Genomic DNA, 20,463 nt, shown 5'->3' on the forward strand with positions numbered 1-20,463 from the left:
TGATAAGCGTTCGCGCTGTGCGTTTTGCTCGGTCCCTTGTCCCGAGGACTCGCGGGCGAGGGGTGGGCGAAGGCGCTGCACTGGAGCTTCCTGGGCAGCGGGATCTGCCCGCAGGCGCCCTGCGGCCCGAGGCAGCGGCACAGGCACTGGAAGAAGAAGGTGGCGAAGGCCCAGCTGATGCACATGATGAGCATCATGAAGGTGCCCAGCTGGGTGTAGGCCAGGACGGTGGACGGCATCATCATGGCCCCGGCCACGAAGGTGGTCAGGGCAGCCATGGCGATGGCGGAGCCCATGCGGCTCAGGGAGAAGACCACCTTCCCCTCCCGGTCGGCGTCCGGGGCCAGGCGGTACGCCACCCCGTAGTGGACAGCGAAGTCCACCGACAGGCCCACCGCCACCGAGATGGTGACAGACTCCAACACGTTCAGCTCCCAGCCCAGCAGGACGAGCGAGCCGACCGTCACAAATATGGTCCCGGCGATGGAGACGATGGCATAGAGGCTGATGATCACGTTCCAGGTGGTGAGCAGCATCACGCTGAAGGCCACGGCCACGGAGAGCCCCATGGCCACCAGCGTGCCGTCCGAAAGGCTGTCCTGCAGGTCGTAGAACTCCAGGTTGCTGACGAACCAGCCGTTGCCCAGGCCCTCGGGGGCCGAGCTCAGCTCGCGGGAGATCCACGCGTCCACCTCCCTGTAGAACTGGTGCATCTTCTCGTAGGCCAGCGTGAAGAGGTAGGTGCTCGGGAACTCCAAGACCACGGCCCGGATGGTGTCGTTGATGTCGAAGCGGGGCCCCGGGGTCTTGCTGTCCAGGTGGTACCCCGTGCTGCGCTCCAGCTCCATGATGGCCCTCTTGATGCACAGCTCGAAGACCTCCTGCTTGTAGGGGAAGCTCCAGCGGCTGCAGCAGGGGTACAGGGCCGGCTCGTCGCAGTCCTGGTTCTCCATCCAGCGCTTGAAGGTCTCGATGAAGCAGCTGGTGAAGTCCTGCTCATCCGTCTGGTAGAAGAAGGTCTGGTTTCGCAGCTTCTGGCAGAAGTGCAGAATCCAGACCTGGGACGCGGGGCTGGCGATGTTGAAGCTGCTGTCCAAGGTCAGCTTGCCTTTGCTCTTGGGGTTCAGCGGGTTGCCGTTGTCCTCGGGGGACACCCCCCAGATCACCGTGATGGGCATGTGCAGCTCCTCGCCGTGGTGGACGCGCTCGAACATGAAGAGCTTCTTGTACTCGGCGTCGTAGCGCTCGAACGGGTGAGACGACCGGAACACCTGGAACTCGGACAGCTCCAAGGAGGGCAGCTTCATCTTGGGGTTCACGCACACGATGTAGGCGCCCCCCACGGTCAGGGCGAGGAACCAGAAGAGCCAGAGGTAGCGGAACTTAATGACGATGCAGGGCAACACCTTCTCGAAGAAAATGCGCGAGGCCTCGGAGACGGCAAACAGGGCCTTGTGGCCCGCCCGGCACGCGGCCGCCCAGCAGCTCTTGTGGGGGTACACCTGCGGCTGGGGCTTCCGGAAGCAGGTGAATACGTTGAGCAGGTACCGCTCGTGCAGCACGACCACGGCGGGCAGCCACGTGACCATCAGCAGGTAGTTGACCAGGATGGCCGTGCCCGCGTACACCCCGAAGCAGCGGATGGCCGTGATATTGCTCACGTAGTTGGCGTAGAAGGCGGCGGCCGTGGTGAAGCTGGTGACGAACATGGACAGGGCGGCGTGCTGCAGGGTGACGCCCACCGTCTCCGCGGTGTCGGCCTGGGGCTTGTCGAACTTGGTGTAGTTCCAGACGTCGCACAGGACGAAGGCGTCGTCCGCCCCGATCCCCACCAGGATGATGAGCGCCGTGAGGTTCATGAAGGGGAAGAACTCGAAGTTGAACACGACGCGGTAGAGGAAGTAGGAGACGATCAGGGAGCTGATGATGGCGAACATGGTCATGAGCGTGATGAACACGGACCGGGTGTAGACGCACATGACGAGCAGGACGATGACGATGGCGATGGCGGGGTACACGGTGTCCATCAGCAGGTAGTCCTGGAACAGGCTGTGCTTGATCCCAAACTCGATGCCGGTGACGGTGGTGACGCCGTCGGACGCGTTCCAGCGCTCGAAGTTGTCCAGATAGATGCCCATCATGCTCTCCCCCTTCTCGGTGGGCGAGAAGAGCATGCTGTACCTGAGGGCGGGCGCGGGCTGGTCGGCCGCCCGCGGGGCCAGGAAGTCCTTGTCCACCAGGTAGTGCAGGATCTGGTAGACGGCGTTGTACTTGGTGCACTTGCGCGGCACGTGGGCGCACTTGAGCTGGTCCTTCCTCCGGGCCGCCGCGTCCCAGCAGTCGGGCTCCAGCGTGCCGTTCTGGTAGTGCTTGGCGCAGGCGCGGAGCAGCTTCAGCGTGTGGGTCACGTCCCGCTCCACGATCTTCTGGCAGGACGACCGGTTGTTCAGGATGGCGATGTAGTTGCCCAGCGTCCAGCTGGGGCAGCAGGAGGCGGCCGTGGTCCTCTGGCAGAGGTCGCTGAACTGGGGGTGCGCCCTGATCTGCAGAGACAGACACACGGAGGACGGGCGTTTAAAACAGGGTCGCTCACCGGGGCGGCATGGCTCAGTGGGTGAGCATCGACCTAGGAACCAGGAGGTCACGGTTTGATTCCCGGTCAGGGCACATGCCCGGGTTGTGGGCTAGATCCCCAGTGGGGGGCCTGTAGGAGGCAGCCGATCCATGATTCTCTCTCATCGTTGATGTTTCTATCTCTCTCTCTCCCTCTCCCTTCCTCTCTGAAATCAATACAAATATTTTTAAAAACCAAACAATAGAAAAACAAAAGAAGAGCTCAGTGAGGGTCTCCCGCATCCTGGGCACTTTGACCTCTCTCTCATCAATGTCTCTCTCTCTCCCCCTCTCCCTTCTTCTCTGAAATCAATAAAAACATATTTAAAATAAATAAATTAATAAAGCGGGTTGCTCAGAGGTCTGGGTTAAGGTGGCCTTGAGGACCAGGGAGTTACAGAAGGTAAACAGCCATCCTCCGGTGTGAATGCCGGGTGTGAGCTCCCCTCAGAGCCCTGCTGTGGCAAAGTCCTCGCTGGGCTACTTTGAACAACAAAGTACTGCTTGAGGATGACAGGCAAGCGCGAAACAACTGCAGCCAGTGCTGGTGTGGCTTCAAAGAGGGGAGGAAATTAACACCTCTTCCGTAAACAGGCCTTTTCAAAGTCCCTCTGAAAAGCAATAGAGTGGACAGGCTGTGAGGCTTGGGTATGCATACCTACCAGATCAGTTAAGAGGACAAGGGGCCAATTGATTCATGAAACCAATCTGTGGCTTTGCCCTACATTTCTGGATATCAGTATGAAACGTTGGGTGGTGAAGGTATATTGGCTCAATCAACCCAGTTGGAAGCAACAGGACATCTCCTAGAAAACTGTCAGCGAATCAGAAAGCAACTGGCTGGTGTGGCTCAGTTGGTTGGGCCTCACCCTGTGCACCTAAAGGTTGCCGGTTCAACTCCGGGTCAGGACACATTCCCCAAGCTGGTAGGGAGCTGGTAGGGGGCGTGCAGGAGGCAGCCAATCATGGTTTGTGCTCACATCGATGTTTCTCTCCCTCTCCCTTCCTCTCTCTCTAACAATCAATAAAAAACCCTTTTAAAACAATTTTTTTAAAAAGTGACTGTTGCGACCAGAAGCGCTGATGACAAAGATGCATGAAAGCCCTGGAATAAAACTGTTTCCTGAGATATGTACATTCACAGGGGTGGGCAAAAGTTGGTTTATAGTTGTACAAAGAAATAATACAATAATCACACAGGAATAAAAACTCTGTGTTATGCGTACTCACAACTGTGAACCTGCTTGTGCCCACCCTGGGATATATCTGATTGTAAACGAATATGTACAATTAATACCATAAATAAGGAGTTTAATGATTTCCTCCGCATCCTTTAAAGTCTACTCAAGGTGGCCGAACCCCTTGGGGAGAACTTCCTCTCTCGGCAAACAGGGCTCTGCTGCCTGGTACTAGCAGGTGTGACGACCGGGTTCAGGGGACAGTACTTCCCATGGGCTGCTCTTCCCGGAGAATGCTTTTCTGCTGACGGCTGTTCTGGTTACAGAAAATGGGTAAGTTGTCCCAATGCCAAGCCTGGCCTTGCTGATTCATGCGGAAGCCAGTGCCAGTCCACGGCCTTCGGAACAGCCCCTCCTGGGAGCCCGTGCAGACTCCTCTCGAAGCACCAGAGCTAGAGATGACCCACTTCTCACGGGCCCTCGTCTCACTTGCCAAAGGCTGTTCAGGGAGGAAACTCCGAAGTTCAAGAAGAGTATGAGTGCCCGGCTGGTGTGGCTCAGTGATTAAGCGTCGACCTAGGAACCAGGGGGTCATGGTTCGATTCCTGGTCAGGGCACATGCCCAGGTTACGGCCTCCATCCCCAGTAGGGGGTGTGCAGGAGGCAGCTGATCCATGATTCTCTCATCATTGATGTTTCTCCCTCTCCCACTGCCTTCCTCTCTGAAATCAATAAAAACATTTTTAAAAAAGAGGGGTGTGAATATTTTTTACTAAACCCACCTTGATCTTTATTAAAGTTGGGCTTTATCAATCATGCACGAAATACCTTCTAAATATTTTTGACTAAACCCACCTTGATCTTTATTAAAGTGGGCTTTATCAATCATGCACGAAATACCTTCTCCAAGTGGAGGACATGTTGGCACAATCGCCTCTTTGGAACTGAGACTTACCGAAGAACCAAGTCACTCAGAACCTAAGCCCTGGCCGTCAAGATACGCAGTTAAGCCTTTGGGGAGTCAAAAGTTTTATGTGAATTTTCTACAGCACAGGGGGTTGGCCCCGCAAACTGCCATGCCGTTCAAGGTCAACTGTACTTCAATGGGACTCAGATAAAATAAATTGGCCATGTACTGGGAACGGCTGACGCTGGGAGACTTTCATGTGAGGAATTATTCTGTTATTCTACTTCTGCATCGGTTTGAAAATTTCCATAATAAAAATTGCTGTTTTCAAAGATACTCTGTCTTCAGTTAAAAAAAAAAAGTCAAAAAAGCTATCATTCAAGTGTACTAAATCAATGTTTATTGTAACAAAGCCCTCACTTTCAAGTTCACTTCCAAAGAGCAGTAATTACTTGACATTTCACAAAATAGGGTAATTCCTATTTAGCTGCTACCAGGTGAAGACAGTCACCTAGGCTGTCAGGGGGAGCAGATGCCCAGCGGACACCAGGGCACTCTGGGAGGGCACCCGCCGGTCTTCGCGGCAGCTACTAGTTCCCTCCCTGCAGAGAGAGAATCCGCAGGCCCCTTCACTCAGCGGGGGGAGCAGAGAGGCAGGGCAACCCCAATGCCTGACCGTTCTCAGGTGGAGGAAGATGAATCGCACCCATTACGAAACCCAGGATCTGCTAGAAGGAACCTGTTTGCAGCGGATGAAATGACTGGGCGGAAAGATAAAGGAAGCAGGTTGCCAGTGGGAACTGGGAAGGCAAGCACAGAATCCTGTCCCTGAATAGCCTTCGCAAATACCAGCAGGGTTTTTGTTTTCCACGAGGATGTCTGATCGAAGATGAGAATGTTGGACCAGACGAACACTACTGGGATGGTCACTATGAAAAATAAACGCCAGCAGCCTCCGGAGCGGCGATCCCGACTCCAGGGCGGGGCTGGCGGATGGACCACCTTGGAAAGCGGTTCCGAGGGCGCGTGCAGGGTAAGAAGTAAGGACAGAACTGAGACATCGTGACGGTCCACTTACCCGGGGTTGGAAGCTAGTGCCTGAGGCCCTGAGTCTAAGGGAATGCAGGACAAGGAACTGCCTAGGCCAGTGATGGCGAACCGGTGACACGCGTGTCAGAGGTGACACGCGTGTCAGAGGTGACATGCAAACTCATTTTTTTGGTTGATTTTTCTTTGTTAAATGGCATTTAAATATATAAAGTAAATATCAAAAATATTAATCTTTGTTTTACTATGGTTGCAAAGATCAAAAAATTTCTGTGTGTGACACAGCACCAGAGTTAAGTTAGAGTTTTTCAAAATGCTGACACGCCGAGCTCAAAAGGCTCGCCATCACTGGCCAAGGCGGTCAGGAGCGAGGCCGTATGGTGCCACCCGTCCCTCCGTTCAAAAGGAAAAAATGTTACTGACGCCCATACAAGATGAATACGGCACAGCGGGCCTTGCCCTGAAGTCACTCGCGAGCAACAGGGAAATGAGACCAGAAAACCAGCGATTCTAACTCATGTGGAAGGACCAGCGTGTTATGCGGGAGGGTCTGCGTGAGCCTGCGGAGGGGATGCCAAGAGGAGTCCGTGTGGTGGACAGCGGCCCTCACTTGGTGGTGAGACTCAGCCGGCTGACACTTGGTTATCTATTACCCGGTGGGGCTTACGGAGCTTGGCAAGCAGGTATGTCTTTATGCAGAGGACATACATTTCTGCCGTATTTTGGGGAAAAGCGTTCATAGGGATGATTTCAGAATCTTTGACAATTATAAACATAGGGACAGAGTGAGTGAGGGCGGCTTCTTGTAACTCTGGTGAGCAGCGCAACTCTTAATTGGAGGCACTGGCAAATCGCCTGCTGCAGAAAGCACGCTGCTTATGTGGCTGTCCCGTGTCCCTGCACATTTCCTGGTTAGACGGCAGCAGGGTGGGGTTGGCTTAAACAGGGGGTAAAGGAAGAGGAGAGAAAAAGGTGGCAGCCGAGCTTTAAATCATCCCTTAGCTTTTAGAACTAGCGGCCGAGCTGGAGCTATTTTAAGAGGCTCAGGGAAGCAGCTAACGGGAAGCAAGTCACCCCCTGATCCCAGGTTCTAGTAACGCTGGCCTCGTGACTGGAAAACTGAAGGGACCTGAGAGGAGAGAAAAGGCAGGGCTCCAGGCTTCCTTAGAACAAGCACTGGGGAGGGTCTAGCTATCCATGAGAGCTGCCCCAGAAAACAGGATCTTAGGCACCGAATTTCAAATCCCTGTTATCAGCCGATCGCTCAGAGTCCTGCCTCCGACGATGCGCAGACTAAGGAGCAGGGCTCAGGGTTTCCAGCAGAGACAGCTAGAGGAGCACACTGCTGGGCACGAGTGGCAACTGCCAGTGGCCCCCGAGATCAAAGGGCAGAAAAGGAACGGAGAAGACGGGGCAACAACTGAGGCTCCTGTGAAAGGCTAAGGAACAGACTGTCAGGAGGGAGCCGGAACTTGGGAGCGGAAGCTCTTCGTGGGGGAGGGCAAGGCTGCCTGGACTCGGCGTGTCTGGGGCTTGTCGTGGGAACGGACGCTGGGGGTGAACTCAGTGTGCTGTCAGCACAGGCAGGCGACAGCGGAAGTCAGGTCCCCCTGGATGTTACACTGAGGACCAGACGTTTTCTAGGGTCGACCTACCGACAGGAAAGCTCTTCTGCTCTGTGTCATTTTGGTGTGTGTCCCATTCAACATGATGTTGTTAATAATTAAGTGCGGCCCTAACCGGTTTGACTCAGTGGATAGAGCGTCGGCCTGCGGACTGAAGGGTCCCAGGTTCGATTCCGGTCAAGGGCATGTACCTTGGTTGCGGGCACGTACGTTGGTTGCGGGCACATCCCCAGTAGGGGGTGTGCAGGAGGCAGCTGATCGATGTTTCTAACTCTCTACCCCTCTCCCTTCCTCTCTGTAAAAAACCAATAAAATATATTTTAAAAAATAATCAAGTACATAAGTAGAATACTAGCATTTGGGGGGAGAGGGTGGCGGGATATGGCCAAGTAGCCTCTGGACACAGTTTGCTCAAACCACAGCAACAAATAAAAGCCCGAAAAGGGCCCAGAGCTGAGGGACTAAAAGAGGCTCGGCAACCATCTGAAATAACCTGAAATCTGACCTGCTAACCGAGGTGCCACTGAATATCTCATCCCTACAGGAAAGGTTTACTGTTCTGGGTTCACGGCAGAGTTAGAGATGAGAATACAAAGGCACTAGCAATTGGTAAAAACAGCATCTCATTTAACAAGTGAAAATGACAGCTATGCCCTCGGAGGCAGAATTTGGGGACCCCGTGATCTAGCTGTCCACGTGCTGGTGCGGGTCTGTGACTGGCTGGGCCACTCACTGAGCTGCGTGTCTTGGGTGTGTTCCGCACACTTCACACGTGGACCACAATGCTTAGGGTGTCCTTGCTACGGGTTACAAACTTGACCGCGAAGCTACCCAATCCTTATTCCGAGCCCAGGGGAGAAAAACACTCAAAGAGGCAGAGTGCACCCATGCCTTTATGGTCTGCATTCTGCTAATGTATTAAACCACTAGCAGGCCACATATTTAGATGTCCTTGCATTAATCTCTTGTAGAAATGCTTCTGCTATGACGTGTTCCTGCTACCAACCTGCCTGAGACAGGGTCTATCATCAGCTAAGGGTCCGTCCTGTATCTCTGTGAGCAGGCTGAGGTCCCTGAACACATCCTGCTTTTTGCTGAAGGCTGTGAGGAGCGAGGGCGGTCCTCGCCTGCCTTACTATTAGGGGAAACTGGATATCCTCGAGAAAGAAACTCGTTACCCTATTCTCTGGCTTTCGCCCTTGACTGTGAGTTGCTTTTTGCGGTGGCTGTCAGGGAGGGTACAAACAAGTTTGCTGCTCCCGATCAGCCAGTGTACAGGATCACGGGGTATGTGTTCTTTCATGTTAAATCTCACCCTTAGCTTCGTGATTTTCCTCCCGTTACTTCCCCTTCGTGTCATTCATTCAACCTTTTTATCGTGTCCGTTCTGGATGCCTTTCGGGAAGCCACCTATCGATGCTCATTTTATCCATCTGCTCTGGATGGATATGGGTTATACATGAAACAGTGTATTGCTCCCACTTGTGAAAGCTATGTGCCTCAGCACTGCTTTCTGGCTTCTGAGTCTTTGAAGGCATCACGGAATAAACTGCTAGCTCTAAAAATGACACTTATTCCAGGCCATGGTGACTCTGAGGTTCGTTTGAGTTGGAAATGGCATCTATAGTAAAACTGAACAAAAATGGTGTATTTCTTGCATTTTGGGAGCATGAGGCACAGGCTGAAGTGAGACTTGGCTCAAATCCTGCATTTGCCACTTCCCTCCTGTGTGAACTTTCCTCATCTATAAATTGGACAGTAAGCCCAGCCTGTGTGGCTCAATGGTTAAGCACTGACCCATGAACCAGGAGGTCATGTTCATGGGCCGATGCTTAGGTTGTGGGCTTGATCTCCAGTAAGGGGTGTGCAGGAGGCAGCCGATTGATGGTTCTCATCATTGATGTTTCTCTCTCTCCTTTCCTCTCTCTGAAACCAATAAAAAATATTTAAAAGATAAATAAATGGGCAATAACAGTACTTAATTCATAACACTATGGTGCCGATGAACAATAATTCAACGAATAATGAAATAATTCATTAGGTGTTTGGGACACGCCCTGGCAGACATCAGCAGCGCTCAATAGACATCAGCTATTAATCAACAGCGTGAATTCAGTCACTACAGTGTCTTCAGGGGGGGAAGGTCTAAAGATCAACTGTGAAGGTGGGGTAACGAGAACTAGGAGGTACGGAAGGGAAGGAGCTGTTCTCATCCAAGGTGTGAACGTCCGGTAACCAGCCCGGCTTACACCGCGTTACAAGTCCCAAGGTCACAGGCCTGGTGAGTGAGGTACAGGACGGGGCATCGTCTACTCATCACAGATACTCCACCATCTCCTCCTCCGGGCCTCACTGTCTACAGAAGAAGGTGGAGCCCGTAACGAGAAGAAACACCTTCACAGCTCCCGAATAACGAACTGATCGTGTGGGAGAGAGAAAACGCGGCCGATGAAAACTGACCTGGGGAGAAGCTGCCGTCGTTTACTGATGGTCTGTGCCTCTGGCCTGTTTGGAGTTGGACAGAGACAAGAGGGTACTCGCAGCAAATCCTGATGGCTCACCCCACGGGGAAGTTACTTCCAAAAGGTATAAACGCCTCTCAGGATGAAGAGAGTCAGGAGATCTGGGGCCAATTAGCGAACCTGAGAACTAACTTAGTTCTCGGCTCAATAGGACGGCCAGTCTGGGTGGCCTCAGCGTCCGTTCTGCCTCTTACTCCATTAAGGAACGCTGTTGCCAGAACAGGCGATTGCACTGATGGTCAGGCTAGCTCTCAGCATTGCAGGCGCTTCCATTTCCAGCTGTACCTTAGGGTGGCGCTAAGAATGTAGTGAGTTCCTTTCCGCTGGTCACTGTGCTTGGACAGGCCCAGGAGTGACACCAGACAGCAGTTTCTACCTGGAGAAACTGCCTCTGAACTCGGGGAATTGACAGCTCTCCCAGAGGCGGCCTTGGCATGCTCTGGCCTGACAGCTTTTGGGCTCCAGGACAGGAAGTGCTGTCTCCCCGGCATCCTCTGCCTTCTCCAGAGCAAGGTGCTCCGGCCATGTGCACAGATACCGATTCATATCCTTTGATGTCCCTTTCCCCAGCCTGGGCCCTAAACCTTCCTTTGAGGTCACAGGGAAATGGCCCAGGGACTGCTAGGAAGGCCGGCATTTGGCTGCATAATTAAGGTGCTGACAGTTGCCTCGGGGGGAAGCGTGGTGAACAATGAAAGCAGATTAGGAGAGGAAATATGACAAAAGAAGGAAAAAGAGTCTGAACTATGATCCTGAAAGGAGAGCTGCTGTGAAAGAATACAAGAGACTGTCACAGACAAAGAACAGGAGAGCGAAAGAAACAAGTCCTTTATTGGGGAAGACAGTGTGGAGGGTGGGGACGGGGACACTTTGATCCTGGGATCTAAGAGACTGCCAGGCGGCCTGCCGCTGTTCACTCCTCGCAGGCGAGCCCCGCAAGGACTCCCGTCGGATCAGACGGGACCCAGCAGTAAGCCGAGTTTCAAAAGCATCGCCTCATTGGTGCCAAACCTACTTCAGTTTCCCTTTACATACCCTTGAATTATCTACATTGCACATCGATTTAATGGCTGGTAAATTCCATAACGTCTCTCCTCCGGCTGAAGCAAACACTACCCTGGAATAGCGGTCACCTGTGAAGATGAAAAAAGAAAAGAAACAGGGTTATGAATTATTCACGGATTCCCTAAGACGTGGCATTTTAGAAGCGATTCAAACTGGGAAGCCACATGGACAATTCATTACCGGCAGGGGAGCCCTTCCTTCGACAAATTCCAGGAGAAAATGTTAAAAAAAAAAAAAAAAAAGCAACGCCCTAACACTGTCTTCGCTCAAGGCCTCTGTCTACTCTCTGCACCTGAAAAACCACAGGACTCACATGACAAATGAAGTGCAGGTCAGGCTCTAATGAGGAAGAGCAATCCACAGAATGTCCAGCGGGCAGTTAATCGATTGCCTCCCTCTTCATTTCCCAGCACGTCACCACGATGGCACGTCATCAGAGAATGACGCACGGGGACTGCGAGGATGGATGGTAGGGGCGCTCTCTCTCTCTGGCAGCTAACTAAAGAGGAGGCATGGCAGCTGATCCATTTAAAAGCAGTAAAAACAGTCCCCTAAGTACAGGCTGCTGGCCGGGATCGCAGACCCCTCCACGTCCTGGCGGAGTTCGCCAGAGTAGAAAAGCTGTGTGGAAAATCATCCTCATATAAAACGTGTTTCTGAGTGAGGGAGGCTGTGCGATGTTCTGGAAAGGGCGTGGTCTTTGGCGTTAGCCCTGGGTGTGACCAGGTCTTGGCGATTCCTAGCTGGCGATCTTGGGCAACTAACTGCTTCTCTGCACCTCGGCTCCTCACTGGTTAGATGGAGACAGCAACACCATCTCCAACGGCCGTGGGGACTAAATGAGACGGAAAAGGGGTGCTGAGTAGGTCCTCTTTCTGCCTGCCCCCCCCCCCCCCCCCCCGCCCCGGCTGTGACCAAAAATCTGAACCAAGGAAAACGGAGCAGATGAGTTTCCCGTGAGCTAAGATGCCTAAATGTGCTAACAAAGAAACTCAACCTGCGAATGAATGAATAAAGCTTTTATTACGTAAACTCTGTTCACAATTCTGAAGTTTTCTTTGGTAAACGCCTGTCTTCATCGAACGGCTGTTATCGTATGTTGATTGGTTTTACAGATCTAAATAAGCTTTGTGGAACATTTCATTCGAGCAGTCAGAAATGACTTTATCAGGGTGGAACCTACTGCTCATGGGACAAATATTTAGTGCTGACTACAGAAATATAAAGGAGACTGTATCTCGTGGATTTGCTAATGTGCTTCCTGGTTAAGAGAGATGCTGGTTAAGCAATATCTAGCCACACTTTGAGGGAGACAAGCTAGCTGAACATGCAACTAACCAGAAACCAACTTTTCCAATAAGAGACAGAAAAAAACCTTGCGTTGCTTCCTGGGATTGGTATAAAGCGCTCCCTAATCTCCTACTTTCTATCTCGCTAATGACTATGGAGTGAAAGTGTCCACAATAAAGACCCGGGGGCATGGCAAGATCTAGAAACATCCGAGAGCCAATCAGGTCCTCTGTAATGTGATTTACAGGAAGCTACATTTTAGAGAGATTTTCAACAACCAAAAAAGCTAGACTCAAAAGAGCTTAATGTTAATGTTCACTCCACAGTTCCTCACTCCTCATCTAGGCTGATCGGCGACTTACACACTTACATGCACTTCCTCTAGCCCAGCAGTCGCCAACCGGTGGTCTGTGAGGCCTGAAAGGTGCCAATGGCGGCTGCTGCTCTGGCCTGTACTCATCACTCCGTGGCAACTGCAGAGGGGCTAGGCCAACTCCAGGCGACAGCAGATTTTCAGCGAATTTGCTGCCGACATAAATCTGGCTTCTTGGCCTCAGGGAAGTTCTTACACTATCTGGCCTTTCATTTCTGCAAGGGCATGTTCTGCTGCAAAGTAGCAATTGCTTTCTTCCCAGAGGCGCTCTCCAGCTCCCCACGTGTACCGCTTCTTGCTGTCTCCCGCCTGGATCACTCACTCACATCATGACCCAGGTCCCTGTGACATTCAAGCTTTGGGCTTCTGGGCTCGTCTTTGCTCATCTCTCTGTCTCTAATGCCTAAGGACAAGGCAGGCACACAGAAGACTTTTTTTTTTTAATATATTTTATTGATTTTTTTTACAGAGAGGAAGGGAGAGGGATAGAGAGTTGGAAACATCAATCAGCTGCCTCCTGCACACGCCCCACTGGGGATGTGCCCGCAACCAAGGTACATGCCCCTGACCGGAACTGAACCTGGGACCCTTGAGTCGCAGGCTGATGCTCTATCCACTGAGCCAAACCGGCCAGGGCCACAGAAGACTTTTTGAAGGAGTCAAAATTTTAAAGCTACATTTTTGGTCATACAGTAGATTATTTCAGGGTTCAATCCTAAAATGTGCACTATTTTTTCAATAGTACGAGGAATTTTAGAAAGTGACTTGAGCCCTAGCCAGTTTGGCTCTGTGGTGGGAGCATGGGCCCGAGGACTGAAGGGTCTTGGGTTCGATTCTGGTCAAGGGCATGTACGTTGGTTGCAGGCTCAATCCCTGGCCCCGGTTGGGGCTCGTGCAGGAAGCAACCAATCAACCAATCGATGTGTCTCTCTTACACTGATGTTTCTCTCTCTTTCTCCCACTCCCTTCCACTCTCTCTGGGAAAAAAAAAAAATCCATAGAAAAAATAACCTTGGGTGAGGATTAACAAAACAAAGGTGACTTGAAATTTGGGGCCAGCACAAGAATTTTACTAGATTTATATCCTCCTTAAAATCAAGTATAACTCCATCATCTCTTCCTTGTTCATTTTCCTTATAGGCAAACAAATTCAGAGCAGTGGCTGCCTGACCTGGAGATATACAATGACAAGTTAATGAAGCCAGAATCCCTTTAAGACCAGCCACACGCTGCCATCAGCCCCGATCTTAGATCTTAATCGTGTCCGTCTCAAGAGGGCCAGGGAGCCGCTGAGAGGTATGCTCATCTACAAACACCACTCACTTGGAACATCGCAGAAAAAGCTGTCTTTGTGGAAGTTCCAGTCAACTTCTCTCTTTTCTCTTTCATAATGGTCGTCCGACCATCTGTCATCCCGATGGCTGAAACAGAGCAAGGTGATCTTCAATAAAATGCGAGCTATTTCAAGGCCCATAAACGTGCCTGTAACAGGACATCCTCAAAGTCATGGCCTACTTAGCAATGGAAATTAAGTTGGAAGGATTAATATAAGCAACCAACATTAATTTTCTCACTTCTGAAAGGAAAAAAGCCCCCAAATGCTCACTTTTTCATCCCAATACAACAAAATCTCACTAGACAATGGCAATTTAAACAAGATTTTGAGCCACACATTTTACCTTTTATCTTTTTGCTCAGGCAGTGTTTAAAAGTGGAATTCACTAAGCAATGTTTTGTCTGAACGTTAATAAATGATTACCTTTTGGCTTGCTCATCTGCATATTTAAAGGGATAATTGGCTAATGTTGCTTTGTATCCCGTGTTTTTCACCATGTTATTCCACGTGACCAGTCTCTGGCCTATTGTAGTCCCTCTTGGTTCAAAACCCTAAGGCAAAAAGTTACAAATTCCTGTTAGTGTCCTTCATTTCAGGCTCAGGGTAGTTCAGCAGTTTGGGAAAGCAATGTCAAGGTGATGAATAGCTTCCAACCGAAAATACACATACAGAGGTTCCTCACTCCAGAGGTGACCAGCATTAAAACAAGGTGACTTAACCTGATAATGACCACCTATTTACTGTGGCAAAACATTCTGACTCTTTGGTATGCCACATGTCTCAGGAAAGGGGGGAAAAAAAAAACTTATCTAAAGCTTCTTTCAAATTCATACCCAAGCTTTTTGTAAATGCCTACTTTTAGGTTATAACATATTATGGTCAAATTAAATTATATTGTGCATGTTACAGTGTTTCACAAAGAGGGTATCATTCAAACTTGCTCATCTTTTCCTCATTATTCCACCCCAAAGCAGATTTTACTTAGAAACAGCCCCTACTATCGCTTAGCAATGCCAAAATTCCTTTAGCTTCTCTTGGGGGTGAGGGAGGGGTGGGGAGGGGGGGGAGAAGACAGTTTAAAGACTTCATGAAATTTTTTGTAGTCAGCAGATTCTCCCATTTCTTGCTCTTTAGATTAAACATGGGGACTGAGAAGCACAAGATTCCAGATTCTTCATGGTGAGCATGTTTCTTAACCTTTACGGGTCTGAGGACAGAGAAGCTATATCTCTAATTTGCTGAAAGAGACCTGTATACCTATCAATGGCTTGAGAAGGTTTTTTAAAAAATGGGATCCTATCGAACATAATGCAATTGGTATTAACATATTTTTTTTTAAAGATGGTTTTGGGCTAAAGAAAATAGATAAACAAACGCTCCTGGCCCAACCCTCCTTACCAGCAATGGGTCAGAGAAGTCAGGCAGCTCCGGCACCAATACTCCGACCAAGGCACACACCACGATGAGCACAGTGCACATGCCCAGGACCACCACGGGCCAGTCGGCAAGCAGGGCCGCGTAACTACAGAAGCAGAGAGAAAGTGCCGAGAAGGCCTCTTAGAAGCAGTGGAGAGTTTTTGCTATCTCCGACCCAGTGCAGGTACGTATCAATAAGAGCTTCCATGAGTTATAAGTATTCCTATGTAATTGCAGGAGATTACTAGATCACTGTCCTCTCATTTCTGCGATGACATAGCAGCGGTCCTCATGCCACAGGCTGAGAGTCAGACACTGTCTATTTCTGACAAATAACATGTTCTATCGACAGCTGTGCCTGGGGAAGAGAGGATCTGAAATTTACACTTCCTCAGTGGAAAGAAGATGTATCCTAGCAGAGGATCCAAACTCCTCGCCTCTCTCCCAGAACTCTGGTTGTCTGGTTATTCCCTTTCTCCAGACTTTTACTCTGGAAGTTCTGGAAAAAGAATTGAGCCCATAAACAGATTCCTAGAGTGTACATCTTAAAAACAGCTGAACCAAACCAAAGAATCCCCTACACCTGTAACTTTCCTTCCAGCTAAAACTACAATGAACATGTCCATTGGTCTGTGAGCTCCATGAGGCAGAGATTTTTGCTTTATGTATTTATTTAGTGCAGTATCAGAGCCTAGAACAGTACCTTTTCAAAGGTGCTTAACAACTACCTAGTGATTAGATGAACAAACCCCCATGTACCTCCCTCCCTTCACTGTCCAACCTGGCTTTAGTCTCCTACCACGCCTCGGAAACCGCTCTGCTACCAAATGCCACCATCAAGCCATCTCTCCAGACACCCTTCCACGCCCTCCTTCTCCACCTCTGACCCAAAGGCCTACTTCTGTGCTCCTCCCACCAGACCTGGACCACACGCCTTATTACCTTGAGGCTTCCAGGTCTTGATAGGAACTGAGCGCTCGGTAGAACCTACACTGAACTTCTGCTAAAATGCAGAATCTGTCTTGCCAACTCCAAGTGTCTTGAAGTTTTATTACAGAAAAAAAGACACGTTTAACTTGTGGACAGTGACTCTCAAATTCTCGTCCATGCTAGCTCCCTGGGCTGCTGTGATGGCCATTTCTGGCTCGTCTCAAACCGGCTTCTTACTCATATATTTGTGAATGACTTCTTCAGCTTCATGCTAGATGCTAGCTGTGTAAATAAAGCTCGGGCTGTAAATACCATTCTGGAAAAAAGCCGCTATGTGTCTCTAAGGATAGATTGTTGATGTTTACATTCTATTCTCGCAGCTTCACAGATCTGGCTTTGTGGGGCTATTTGCTTCCAACTAAATTTTAATAAGGAAATTAAAATATAACAATTATGCTTTAAGGAGCACTTGCAGAGGCTGTTTTTTTAAATTATATTTTCATGGGTTTCACAGAGGAAGGGAGAGAGAGAGGGAGGTAGAAACATCAATGATGAGAATCATTGATCGGCTGCCTCCTGCACGCCCTCCCCCACTACCTCCCCACAACGGGGATCGAGCCCACAACCTGGACCTGTGCCCTGACTGGGAATCGAATGGTGTCCTCCTGGTTCACAGGTCGACGTTCAATCACTGAGCCAATGGGCGCCAAAGGGCGTAGAGGCATTTTTCATTGTTATTCTTTGAAAAGTAATCTTAGGAAAATAAAGCATGCTAGCCTGCACTTCCAAGGAGTTCCTTTATATAGATTATCATCTCATTTAATTCTCACAACAACTTATGAGATGAAACCAAGGAACCGCAGCTATAAAGTAAATCAGTCACGGACTGTAACGCACAGCACGGGGACTATAGTTAATCACACTGTGTTGTGTATTTGCCAAAATAAAAGTCCTCATCACAAGAAAGAAATCTGTGCGGTGACTGATTTAACTAAGTTCACTGTAGTAATCCTTTTGCAATATATAGAATATTGAATCATTAAGTTGTCCGCCTAAAAGTAACATAATATTACCCCAATTATATCTCAATAAAAAGTCCCAGAGCTTGGAAGCCAGGTAGTCTAGTTCTAGAATCTGGCCTCGTAACCACTATGATATCATCTCTTGCTTCAAACACAAGAGAAACAAAAGACATCTGGAAGAAGTCAGCTTCTTCCCAAATTCACATTTTAAAATTAAATGCCTAAGCCACACGAACAGCTAATTTCTCGACGCAAAACCACCTAGACCCACAGGACTTCAAGTCTGACGAGGACTCACTCATCAAGGGAAAACGCTGCTAGATAAGAGGGAAAACCCTTTTCAGGATAATTCTGAATGACACGAAAAGCTATAAACCACAACAGGCTGATGGTGGTGGTTCAAACGTAACAGAACACACCCAGCGCTTATATTCTTCACACTTTATTTCCTCCCCCGCCAAATGCAAACTAAGGTGCGAGGAACGGGTTCTGAAGCGCTCAAGTCCTCGGTCAATAGCGCACTTGAGACTTTCTCTTCACTGCTTCAGACTGAACAGAGGCCTTTACGTGCCAGACCTTTAAAAGACCAGCCCTGCGAAATGAAATGCCCCGGGCTTCCACAATGACTCATGAGACCCTGTTTTAAATGGATCCATTTTCTTTCAAATGAACCAGAAGTTACGCATTTTTACCTACAAGCACGTTATCAATAGAGGGCAGTGGGCCCCCGATGGCTTCGCTTTCATACTGTGGTTTAATGCACCCCTATGATGGCTTTTTGTCTTGTGTTCTCGAAAACTCTGCACGCACATGCGCAGCCACCTTAAAAGACCCACTGCAAGTACCGCTTCCCCTCCCTGGAAAGCATTTGGTTTTGATTTGGCCGCGCCGCTACCCACGACACACATGTGCTGACTTTTACATACATGTCCCCGCCTTTCACCTGACTCCACCACCACCCTCCTCACCAGATGTTTCAGGCACCACCCTTGCCGGGGACAGCTGTTCACACAGAGACAGGCAGTCCGCATCCGGAGGCCACAGCAGCGGGAATGCCTCCTAAGGGCCACGGTGCTGCTCAGGGGGTTGTGCGCCTCCTGCTCCCCAGGCCCTGGGCACCACGAGGGGACACGAGTGTCGTGCACAATGTGAAAGGCGGACAGGGGTGTGATATTAAGATGGAAACCGAGAAAAGCAGGGAGGTGGGGACATAAAGGAAATTAAAGGGCCTGTGAAATCTCACTGCTGTGCACTCTCGCTAATTCCACTCCTGGCAAGTCCCGGTTCAAGGTATATAGTCTAACCAAGTTTAAAGAATAAAGCACTTGAACATTATTTTCTTTGGAAAGGGGACCACATGTACAATGGAAGAATTTTCAAAAAAGACCGCTCCTGCCCGGCCGGTGTGGCTCAGTGGTTGAGCACTGACCCAGGAACCAAAAGGTCGCTGGTTCGATTCCCGGTCAGGGCACATGCCCAGGTATTAGGCTCAATCCCCAGAAGGCAGCCGATCCATGATTCCCTCTCATCATTGATATTTCTATCTCCCTCCCTCTCTCTGAAATCAATAAAAAATATTTTAAAAAAGGGACCACTCCTTTCACTGTTGTATGTTCTGCACATCTACATATCCCACAGCGCTTGTCTGTCACCTGCCCGTTCTGATTGTGGACACCCTCAGACGGAAGATGCAGCCCTCCTCCGTTAACACCTGGCTGCAGCAGGCAGTCCTCTCCAGTGAACGGCCAGGTGACAGTTGTCCCTGATGAGGGCCCACAGCCCCACCCAGGGCGAGGCCAGGCCATGCACAGCCCTTCAGGTCTCTCCTCCTTCCACAGAGTGAGGGAACGGAAGGAGCTGAGTGAACATGTGCTCGTGGTGAACTGTGGATCTGAGTGGGTGGCACGAGCCTGGCATCCCGGTCCAGGCTGTTACTGCCACATTGGCGTTTTCACGAGCACCCAATGGGAGGTCCCTCAGGTATACTTATATCTGAGGGACCTTATCATTGGGGTTACTTATCATTGGGGTTACTCTGCAACCACATCAGAAATAACTGTGAAAATAAATAAACTAAGCCCCTGCCGGGTGGGGCTCAGTTGGTTTTGGTTGGAACATCATCCCATACACCTAAAGGTTGCGGGTTCGATCCCCACCGGGGGAGAGGGTACGCATATGGGAGGCAACAGATCTCTCTCTCAATGAACATATCCTCAGGTGAGGATAAAAAAAGGCCTGGCATCCCGGTTCAGGCCGTTACTGCCACGGAGTTTTCACGAGCACCCAGTGGGAGGTCCCTCAGATATACTCATAGATTCGCAGCCACCTAATCATTGGGTTACTTTGCAACCACATCAGAAATAACTGTGAAAATAAACTAAGCCCCTGCTGGGTGGGGCTCAGTTGGTTTTGGTTGGAGCATCGTCCCATACACCTAAAGGTTGGGGGTTCGATCCCCACTGGAGGAGGGGGGGGACGCGTGTGGGAGGCAACAGATCTCTCTCTCTCTAAATCAATGAACATATCCTCGGGTGAGGATAAGAAAAGAAAATAAATGAATAAATAAAGTGTCTTATAGGGCAAACTTACTGTTCAAGTGACATCATAGGGGGCCTCTTGAAAATGGCCCTGAAAATAAATGAATAAATAAAGTCTCTTATAGGGCAAACTTATTGTTCAAGTGACATCATAGGGGGCCTCTTGAAAATGGCCCTTTATTACAATAAGACCCTCCCAGCACATTTTCCCTTAGCTCACAAAGATGTTTTTCTGCCCCCTCCCCCCATGCCTTTCTGGAAACACTTTGCTTTCTCCCTTTCCCTTCCGAGAAGCCGGCTACGCTGCAGAGTGGTAAGTGCCTTATACCAGAGGCCCCCTCTTCCTGACCAACCACCCAGCCCCGAACCCTCTTCTAGCCTGGACCTTGCGCTCACGGCTCTCCTGAAACTGCCCAAATCAACTAGCTGGTCTTGGCTTTCCTGTGTCCTGACCTCGGCCATACTTAACCCTCTAGCTACCCCTCTCTTCCTAAAAATGGCCTCTTCGGTTTTTCCCTTTCTACTTCCCTCAGTAACTCCTGCTTATTCCTCTTGTCCTCTAAAGATGAGCACTTCAAAATGTTAGTAATCACAGGTTTCCT

The 20,463-nt window shown here is 50.0% G+C and overlaps 1 protein-coding gene across 1 annotated transcript in view; it reads right to left on the reverse strand.

The window, feature by feature from the left end:
* Positions 1-2: 2 nt before the first annotated feature.
* LOC102770951 (protein dispatched homolog 1) overlaps positions 3-20,463 on the reverse strand; it is a gene marked incomplete at its 3' end in the record, with an annotated part of 93,669 nt that continues 73,208 nt past the window's right edge. Inside the window, exons 7-11 of the mRNA XM_015562340.1 lie at positions 15,355-15,478; positions 14,380-14,507; positions 13,944-14,041; positions 10,928-11,025; positions 3-2,543 (exon numbers count right to left, since the gene is read on the reverse strand). Of these exons, the coding sequence (XP_015417826.1) occupies positions 3-2,543; positions 10,928-11,025; positions 13,944-14,041; positions 14,380-14,507; positions 15,355-15,478 (2,989 nt within the window). The remainder of the gene's footprint in view (positions 2,544-10,927; positions 11,026-13,943; positions 14,042-14,379; positions 14,508-15,354; positions 15,479-20,463) is intronic.

This window comes from Myotis davidii, unplaced genomic scaffold (assembly GCF_000327345.1).
Source record: "Myotis davidii unplaced genomic scaffold, ASM32734v1 scaffold174, whole genome shotgun sequence".
Classification (NCBI taxonomy): Eukaryota; Metazoa; Chordata; class Mammalia; order Chiroptera; family Vespertilionidae; genus Myotis; species Myotis davidii.